Here is a 10,647-nt window from a genome sequence, read left to right as displayed (position 1 = left end):
TCTATAATAGTCAAAGAATCAATATTTTATCTGTACCCTTCAAGGAAAGCAAGCCCTACCCCTGCTCTGAAATGAAGCTGCAGTGGAGGAGCAGCACAAGGACCAGACTGTGGGTGAAACTCAAAGGTGCTGAATCTCCAGAGGAGACCACACTCTCCTTTCTGAGTATCTTAGTTTCATCATTGTTGAGCCAAAATAGCCAACACTCAAATAAAGAGAAAAACTTTCCTTCAGCTCCCAATTTGTAGAGGTTTCAGTCCGTGGTCATCCGACTTCAAGGCAAGGTGGATTGCCAGAGGAGTGTTGCAGAGAAAAAACAGTTAATGGTGGGAAGGAGGCAGGAAAGCACCACAGCAGGGAACTAATGAGAGCAAGCCATGATGATAATGCTCTTTCTGTCCCTCACATTTTCTCCAGTTTACCCACCCGTAGTGCCAGTAGCACTCACACCCACGGTGGGGCACCCTTAATCCTAGCATGGCACCGTAAATCCATCCCAGCATCACACACTCTGGATCCAGCCACCTCGGAGGTCCCACCTAGGACCACATGAGGCTTTGTGCAGGCATTTGGATACAGCCATAATGCCATATTAGGACACAGCTCACCCAGGGTAAAATTTAAAGGGATTGAAAACACTTAATGAAATAAGACAAGCAAAGGATGTTATTTTAGTAAAAAGTGGGCTTCTGCCACTGAGATAATTTATAAAGTAAGAGAAATTTAAAATAACTTAGATGTCCTTCAGAAAACTCAGGAGAGTACAACTCTTGCTGAACCTTTACAACAACATCTGGTTGCCACAGTATTTGAAGCTAATTGACCCAACTGAGAGAACAATACACAGAGGATGGGTCAGACTTATGCTTAGCATACAGCAGACAGACATACCATCTTTCTTACTGGAAATGCACTCAAGTAAAATTTAAAACGTAACCAGAATATAAAAAAGCAAGGAAGCCCCAGTGTAGTCCCTGCTTTATCTAGTTGTTGCTCATGTAGATAAGTACATAATTCTCTCCTTTAACCAGAAATCTTAGCTATATATTGATAAAGACTGGACAAAACATTAAAAATAGCACTGACAAAACATGCCATTCTTGAGGTGTTCATTCCATAAGAAAAATTAATCTGTAGATTATAAGCATAAGAAATTACTTTTGGAATACCTTGCCATATCTTTGGTAAGATGAAGTTTAAAATGATTTAAATTGATGTTAGTTATACTCAAATATAAAAAAAATAATTTTAGTTACTGTTTGCTATAAAATCACGTTCTGTAGATTATTAATTAAACCAAGCCAACACTGGAAAGATAAAATACACTGATATTAAGGGCCCAAAATTACTGACAACAGTTGAAGAAATATAATTACATCAACATCCTTTTGAGGTAGTATTTTAGAGACAAATAATATTCTTGTAAAAGGACCCAATATTTTTATCCTGAAGAAATTCCTATCATGTCCGCATCTTGTACAGCAATTAACCACTAGGAAGAATGTATGCAATGTGCTAATTATTGAAACTGTCCTACCAATTTGATTTGAAACTGTCTCATTGCTATTTGTTTATCAATAAAATTATGGGGGAGAAAAGAAAAAGAAAAGAAAACAATAAAAAAAAATTCCATAACATTGTTGTCTACTGACATTCTTGTCCCATTGTCTAAAATGCTGAGATAAATATATATTTATTATTTGTGGTCAGAACTCTGAACAAATAGGGCTTGCCATATAGCTCAGTGGATTAAAGCACCTGCAAGCAGGCACAAGGGCTGGGGTTCAATCCCTGGGCCTGCTGTGCTGGCCCCAACCCTGGGGTTAGCTGAGACAGCAATTGAGACTGGGCGTGGTGGCATGCACCTGTAATCCCAGCACCTGGGAGGCTATAAACAGAAGAATCACTATAAGTCTGATCTAGTAGTGAGACTCTGAACACCCTATATTCCCTGCCCTAAAATACAGGGGAAAAAAAGCTCTGAACAAAATTTTACAGAGCAGTATGGCTGAGTGAAAATAAAAACACTAGGTAGCTAGTTACATTACCTCATTTCAGTTAGAAATTGCTCAATTAGAAATCAAATTATGACCTGACATGATAATACATATCTCACCTGTAACATGAAGTAATTGGACACTGTAATTTCTTAAACACTCTCCAATTCTCGAAACTTGTAATTTAATGCTCAATCCAATTCAATGATAAAAGTCATTTATTTTGTCCTGAAACTCCCAAGCATTGTGTCATGAGCAGGATATTCAGAAGTAAATGAAACATTTCCCCTAGCCTCTAGTTGCTCTCCAAACTAACACACAATCTCTCCAGCTTATCTTGTTCATTCAGAAATATTTACTGAGAATTTGTCACATAGCAGTCCCTATTGTCAATAACTGTACATCAATGAATAAGACGGGTGCTTTCTTTTTAATAGTACAAAATTAACAAGATACTCTCAGACAGTGAGAAAGATAGTGTCGCAAGAGTATATTTGTACTCAGAGTGGTTTAAAATACTCTCTAAAGACATATCTGGAATGAGGCTAGAAGAAGAACCAGGCATACTAAAAAAAGAGCTTAAGGGACAGTGAGATAGTGCAGCAGACTGAGCACCTGCTTAGGCAAGCACAGGGACCAGGGCTTGATCCCTGACACCACATGCTGCACCGGCGCTGCCCCCAGGCACACTGAGCTGGCCACTGAGTCTGGGCATGGTGGTGCACGCCTGTAATCCCAGTGCTGGGGAGGCTGAGACAGGAGGATCACTATGAGTCTGAGCTGCATACTGAGACACTGTACAAAATACACTTAAAAAGAAAAAGAGTGTGAGGATAAAAGCAAAAGTTGTAGAGGACCCTCATCCTGGAAAGGAGCATATTCTAAAGCTAAGAATACAAGAGTACAGCCTAGCTAAAAACATACAGCTGTCAGTGTGGCTGCGCTATGGAAGAAGCAACAGGCAAGAAAGACGAGCAAACTACTCAGCTATGGCTGTGATGCAGGTGAAAGAATATATGTCTATATTTTTTCTACCTTCTGTGGGGCATTATGAGAGGGCTTCAGGCAAAGAATGACGTGATACTATTCATGGCTCAAATTTATGGGGCAGAATCCCTTCCCTATGAACTATAAATATAAGTAATGTTAGACTATAAGTAAATAAGTAATTTACTCACAAGCTATGATCAGTGCAGTTAGATGGAAATTAATCAGATCAACATGATTTGGGGAGTAAAACACTGACATGGGAAGACAAGAGAGAGAGATGATGGACAACTGTCTTATGCTCATCTTGAACAGTAAACATAAAAGTGGTTATAAGAATTGTGCTGAATTTTGACCGACAAAGCACCAGGACTTCTAAATGAGCAGGTTGTGTCAAATGTGAGCAACCTGATGCCCAGGTTTTAGGCCTAATTGGGTGATGCTTCCATTTACAGAAACAGAGAGAGGTAGTGGGTAATTAGGTACATTTTTCCTGGGGATGGGGAGACCCTACAGCCTTGCTGTTAAGCAAATAATGCTTCATAGCTGTGCCATTTTTAGTGACCAAGGTTAAAAATCTTACAGAAATTGCAATTCTTTTACATACTTGCTCAACTCTGAACATAAGACTTTGGCATAGCCAAGAACACATCGATTTCAAGCCACTACCTCTGATCAGGAAACCAACTCGCCTAACTGATCATTGTTACTTTTTAAAGGCTCATTTGAAATATTACATAGTTCCTAACATCTTGCATAGCTACACTTTTCAATGGCAAATTCCTTAGCTTACCATCTCTCTTCCTAAAATGCTGTATGTGTACTTGCCTTATACCTGGTAGGATGTACTATCATTAATTATGTATTGATTTCCAAAAGTATATTATTTATGCTCCATTTCAAAAAGCTTATTATAGTTTATACGATAATTTATCGATTTGCCTATCCATATGGCAATTTTCTATGAATTTTTAACTATATATCAAGATGCAGAGAATTGTGAACATATGCAAATTTTCAGGCCTTACCAAGCCTGTCTGAATTGGACTCTCTAAGAGTTCAATTCAGACATCTGCATTACAAGAGCACTCACAGGGTACCACACTCACAGTGGTGTTTGAGAACCTCTATCCTGAACTCTTGGGCCACAGAACAGGGCTTTATTTTGTGTCACTTTTGTCTGTCAATGCTTGCCCTAAAGCAGGTGCTTCCATAAATGTTATCCACAGTAAACTACTGACTTTGATTTATCTGTTCAACTTGGTACTTGAAGCATTGGGCTACTTATTATACATATTTGTCTCAAAAATAGATTTCCCTCAAAGCATGAGTTTATTTTCGTGAATATATGATGGCTTTCTAACTGCCTGCAAAAGAAGCAACCAGTATTTTTGAAACTGCTTTAGAATCTGATGTGAGAATAGATATCTAATTATAGCACCAAAAACCATTTATATAAATGGGTGGTTTTTCTACTGAAAAAAAGTATTATATCTGACAGATTCTCAACATAAGTACGTATAGAAAGGATTTCAGCTAGCCAAGGAAATTTAATCATGATGTGTAGGGGAAAAGAGATAAAAATCTTCTATGTACACACAAATCATTTGTAACTGAATTACTTGCTTGAAGAGAGGTTCCAAACCCAGGTGAATAATCCACTTTTGTCAAGTAATCCTAGTAAATTAAGTCCACAGAGGAATGAAACTTCCTCATCCTTTCCTACCAGGGCCTTCCATAATGCTAACATACTCAACACATGTGCTAAATTGCCTAATTAAGCTATCTATTGCAATTTTATATACAAAATGCAATATAAAACAAATGTACTTAAGCAGGTATAATGAAGTAAGAGTAATGACTTAATAATACCAGTGGAAACACACATTAGGAAAGCATTGCGGTGGATACTCTATGTCCCTAAAGAGTTATCTTATGGAAAATCATAGTTACTTTGGCTGTAGAGTGGAGTTAATGAACTGAAATCAAAATCCTAGGGTTAATACATGAAGTACTAAATTTAGAAACAAGCTACCTCATCACAGTACCAAGTAGCAAACTTAATCTCAGCCATTCATTTTGTATATGATTACACCCAATCATAATATGAATCAAGTAAAAGAATATAAAATCTGGCATAAATATATTACTCTGGTGTATGTAATGAACTTGAGTGTGTATTCCATGAGGATTGTTCCAAACATAAATTACATCTTAACACATCATTATAAAAAAGAACTAAGACTATAATTCATGTCTTGAGATGCATAATAAATAAATATATTGTGGGTTTTTTGTATGTAGAAAAAATCAAAGAATAGTTAATCTAATATTCCAATGGCTACCAGTGTCTGGGAACAAACTTGTCAATCCATGGCCCAGAGATGCACACTGTCTTCTTACAGCCCACCCTACCTGTCTGCTGCTGCCTCCCAGTTGGCAGGGAGCACAGGACGCTCATCACAGAGCCCAAAACAGCCGTGTGCTCAGCATGGGCGCTCAGGCTGCTCCTTGGGATCCATTCTCTGTCTCCTGAAATAGAAATAGATAAACTAATACAAAGTATGAAGAAAGGCACATCCATGGTGTTGGTGTATTGTAATTATCTTCCTGAACAATACTTATCTGAATTAAGGAATATATATATATATATATATATATATATATGAGATATTCAAAATCCTATGACTATTAAACAAAAGTCATTAAATTCCTATGTTGGCTAAAAAGGAAAAGCTATGAATTGCAAAGATAATATACCTGTGTATGAGTCTAAACAATTATTTTAAAGGTGTATGACAGTGCAGTATATTTTATAATAATTTATACATAAATACACTCAAAAATGCTAAGTAATATGGATTAAATCAAAACCTAGGTTTAAAGGTGAAATTGCAAAATCAACATAAAGTAGAAAATTTGAAAACACATATTTTTTTGTACCAGGAATTGAACTCAGGACCCTGTGCTTGCCAGGCAAGTGCTTATTCTACTGAGCTACCTCCACGGGCCCTAATTTTTAAGAATCTCAATAGATGTTCAATCCCCATGTGCTGTGCTGGCCCCACCTCCAGGACGCACTGAGACTGGGCGTGGTAGCACGTGCCTGTAATCCCAGTTTTGGGGAGGCTGAGACAGGAGGATCACTATGAATCTGAGCTGCATAGACAGACCCTGTCCCAAATAAATAATTATTTAAAAAGCATTATGCCAAGGATTTGAATAGGCATTATTCTAAGGAATAAATACAAATTTCTAATATGTACATTCAAAGGTGCTCAATGACATCACCAGTAGAGAAACACAGATTTACACTCCAAAGATGTACCACTCAGACAAAAGAAGACAGAAAATAACAACAGTTTTTGAGAGTGTGCAGCAACTGGGAGGAACTCCTGTGCACTACTGGTTGGAAAATAAAATGGTTTAGTGATTGGGAGCTTCAGTAAGTGAATTTTTTAAAAAATTAAAAATCAATTTGCTATTATTCTATGTATAAGAAGAATGTACACTTCTGTTTATACTCTCAAAAGAGTTAACAACAGAATATTGAAAACAAATTTCTTTACACTCATCTTCACAACAGCATTATTCACATTAACTGAAGCTGCCCAAGCGTTCACTGAGGGATTAATGAATAAAAAGTGTGGTGAATATACAAAAATTGAATATTGTCTTGCTTTTCAAAGGAACAAACTATTTTTTTTTTTTTTATATTTTGAAAGCACCTTTCAATTTTAACAGTGATTTTCCAATTCTCTCCCATGGGGTTGGAAGTTTGGGTTAGATACACAAAGAAGATGGGCAGACAGAGCTTCAGCTTCCTATTCTTGTATTCTTGTGTTTTGTATTGAGGAATACAGAAAGGACTTAGGCATGCTATAATGTGAAGGAAACTACTTAACGACAAAGTTCACTGAAACTTCGTTTCACCACAAAGCATTAGGTACAGTATGATTACACTTATTTATTACAAAAATGGACCCAGACAGCAGCATGGTGGTTGCTTGGGACTGGAAGAGGAAAGTGTGACGTTACTGTTTACTGAGAACAGAGTTAAGTTCTATGTGATGGAAGCAGTTCTGGAGATGAATGATGACTGGACAGTTTTAGGAAGGTTACTTACTATGTCAGAACTGTATAGATAAAAATGATTAAGGACATAAAGGTTGAATTCTGTGTATTCTACCACAATGGGAAACATTTGTGAGAAAAGGATATTACAATCATATCTCATGAATTTCACCTAAGACTTTATTTTTTAAAAGATGAAATTTAAAGATTCTCATAAAATGATGAAGTGATACAAAGAGTCTGTACTCTCTTAAAATGATGGCAACTATACTTTTAAATTCTAAGGGCTGGCCAAATAACTCAGCTGATTAAAGCTTCTACTTAGGCAGATGCAGTGGCCTGCCTTGCAGGACTGGCCTGGGGTATGCTGAGAGGACGATTGGGACTGGGCGTGGTAGCACCCGCCTGTAATCCCAGCACTTGGGAGGCTATAAACAGGCAGATCAGTACAAGTCTGATCTATGCAGTGAGACCCTGTAGTCCCCGTAGACCCTGTCCTAAAATAAATACATAAATAAATAAATACTAAGATACTCTACCCCAATTTTATTGTAGTGTTTTCTCATATTCTGAAAGCAGCTTCAGTTGTAAAAATACAGCAGCTCACACAGGGTTAATGACTTTTTTAATTTATTTTTTTCATAATTTTATTGAAAAACAAACAGCAGTGAGACAGTTTCAAACCAAATTGGTAGGACAGTTCCAATAATTAACACATTGCATACATTCTTCCTAGTGGTTAATTGCTGTACAAGATGCGGACATGATATCCTATTTACAAACACCGTTAGAACAAATGAAGAAAGTAATTTTGTTACTCTGATGTTGATAGATCATGTATAAAAATAAAGAACCTGGAGAATAGTTAAATTGTTTCCTAGGCCAGCCGATTGAAGGTCTGAATTTACCTGAAAGTGGAATCCTACTGTAGGAGGAGCTATATGGTGAGCCATCGGGAAGAAGCAAGTTGCATCTTACGTCTGAATCAAAAGTAAAGAATCTCTCAAGTCCTTGATATGGTTGGCTTTTGGGTTTATTTCTGATGGCTATTTCCTGTAACAACTAAGAAACAAGATATTAAACAAAAACGTTTCCTTTCTACCTCACCCACATAACGTACTGCATTCGCTGAAAAGGTACTATGTACTAGGAAAGTTCAGTCTCCAGCCGTGGAGACAAAGAATAATATGACGATTGTATGCTAAGTTATGGAAATGTCTGAGCCACAAATATAGCAATTATCTGAAAGTTGCCATTCAGCCAAGGAGAATAGAAGTTTGTGAAGTACAATTTCCCTTTCTGCCTCCTTTATTTTCCTTTATTTTCTGCCATCGGTGTCTGCGCACATAAATTACCCTGCAATGCAGTCTCTTTCATATGCAGTGCTTTTGAACTTGTGTCTTTATCTACACATAAAATAATTTTAAAGATGAAAGTAAAATACCAGGGGGAATCAGTCTGATCTGATAATGACCATAGATAAAAATCCAAGTTAACAAAATCCCATCATGAAGCAAGTATGCAAGAAGCTGAAGCAAGAAGAAAAGAAGTAATTCATGAAGTTCATAACTGGAAGCTAGCAGACACAGGCTTTGAAGGGAGGTCTTTCTGATTTGAAGCTCAGCCTTATTTTCAACTTTATTTTTTAGGAGGAAAATATCTAGTTTTTAATATTTCATGCACTGGTATCCTCCCTAATTGGCTCATGGCCACATTGCCAGGTCACCTGGAATTAAAGTAAGACATGTACTTTTTTTTTTTTGTATTTTAGGGAAGTGTCTACAGGGTGTTCAGGGTCTCACTATTAGATTGGACTCATAGTGACCCGCCTGTTTACAGCCTCCCAAGAGCTGGGATTACAGGCACACACCACCACGCCCCATCTCAATTGCTGTCTCAGAGCAGCCTGGGGGCAGGACCGGCATGGAAGGCCTGGGGATTGAACTCCTGGTCCCTGCTCCTGCTTGCAGGCGCTTTAATCTGCTGAGCTATTTGGCTGGCCCCTACAGTCTACTTTAGATACTGTGCATTTTTTTATGTCCTCAGACATGTTAAGTTACTCTAACTACAGAAGGGCTGGTAAGCGTAGTAACAAAGTGGAGAGGTTCCAATGGTTAATCCACCACTACTTTCTGAATTTATTTTCTGGACTCAATGAAAGATGTAGGAATTGGGTAGGAATTGGCAGTCCTTTCTTATTAATCATTTTTGTATATGCATTTATTCCAGGATAAAATATAACTGATATTTAGAAATTCATACCAACCTGCAAGGAAACTTGAGTAATTTAGAAATAAGAGCTGTGGATGGGCTTGAAATATACCCAGAGTACCCATCGCAGTTTAACCATTCACTAATGTATCTACTTTACCCAAATGAAATCTTTCAACGAGTTCAACAACACAAAGCAAAATTCCTAACATATTCATAAATAATATAAGTGACAAAATGTTACAGATCAAGGCTTCTGACCAGTAAAGCACAGCATCCAAAGGCAAATCCATGTCCAGTTCTCTTAACATATCTTGTCTTGGTTCTCTCAGCTACTTGATTAACAAAAATAGGATTCCTTCAGCTTTACTGAAGCTCATGTTTAGACTAAGCAACCACAAATCTAAAAGGACTTTTAAGTCCTGGTACACAAATAAGAAAACTGATACTGGGTGTATTTTATTTTGGTTTATTTTGTGAAAACTCATAAAGAGCTACCTGTTGATAGTTACAAAACCAGATCCAAGGATCACTGCCAAATTCATGTTTCTATCCAAGTACTGCCTACAATTTAATAGTTAATTCCATAAGTAGTCCCACTTCCTGATGTCTGCAGTCTGAAAAGTGTCAGAAAAACTCTGAATAGCAACCACCCTGCTCCCAGGCACATGCATTTTCTTCTGGAACACAGTAAATTTCCAAATAATTTCTGTTCATAGAATGGTTTCTACTAGGACAAAAGGAGAATAAAAGTAGGTCAAATCTGGTTGATAAGGAAAGAATCAAAATGGATTTAATTATTCAAAAGCAAAACTGCAGTCAGTAAACTGACCAGCTCCAGTCCTTCTGGCTGCTGCTCCCGAGAATCCTTGCTTCTCAGACCTTCCGTGGGCTGCATGCTGTGTGGCAGGTTCTCCCTTCCCTCCTTCCAGAGCTGAGCCTCCCCCTAGAAGAACTTGCCAAGGGAGATTCTCGGCCCCTCCATCTGAATGTCACTGCAAGTGCTAGACAGCTTCTGTGAAACTATTAACACTTTCTTCACTCCTCCATCATAAATACATTGCAACATATTAAAATTCTATTTACTTGCTTCTGTCTTAAGCTACACTTCATCCTATCTAACTTGAAAAAAGCAGCTATGTAAGCCACTTTACAGCAGTCACGACAACTGAGTATTTCTGCAAGTGTAAATTGGTGAGGACTTCATGCATCCCGGGTTGTAAATGCTCTTTTAAATTGTTAACAGAACTTGCACTGCCAAAACATGTTCTGAACTCACAGTGGCAAAGGGAATAAACTAGAATGTCTACTCACCAAACATATATACACACCGTGCTTTTAATGAGTGTCTGAACTTAGAGATAAATATTTTTTCATT

At 37.6% G+C, this 10,647-nt stretch overlaps 1 protein-coding gene across 1 annotated transcript in view; it reads right to left on the bottom strand.

Moving 5' to 3' along the window:
- Zbbx (zinc finger B-box domain containing) overlaps positions 1-10,647 on the bottom strand; it is a 147,842-nt gene that overhangs the window by 34,516 nt on the left and 102,679 nt on the right. Inside the window, exons 16-17 of the mRNA XM_023717811.1 lie at positions 7,967-8,120; positions 5,400-5,516 (exon numbers count right to left, since the gene is read on the bottom strand). Coding sequence (XP_023573579.1) covers positions 5,400-5,516; positions 7,967-8,120 — 271 coding nt within the window. The remainder of the gene's footprint in view (positions 1-5,399; positions 5,517-7,966; positions 8,121-10,647) is intronic.

The sequence above is a fragment of the Octodon degus genome, unplaced genomic scaffold (assembly GCF_000260255.1).
Source record: "Octodon degus isolate 3935 unplaced genomic scaffold, OctDeg1.0 scaffold00055, whole genome shotgun sequence".
NCBI lineage: Eukaryota > Metazoa > Chordata > Mammalia > Rodentia > Octodontidae > Octodon > Octodon degus.
The sequence above is the reverse complement of the archived record's forward strand: the minus strand, read 5'-3'. Positions and strand labels throughout refer to the sequence as shown.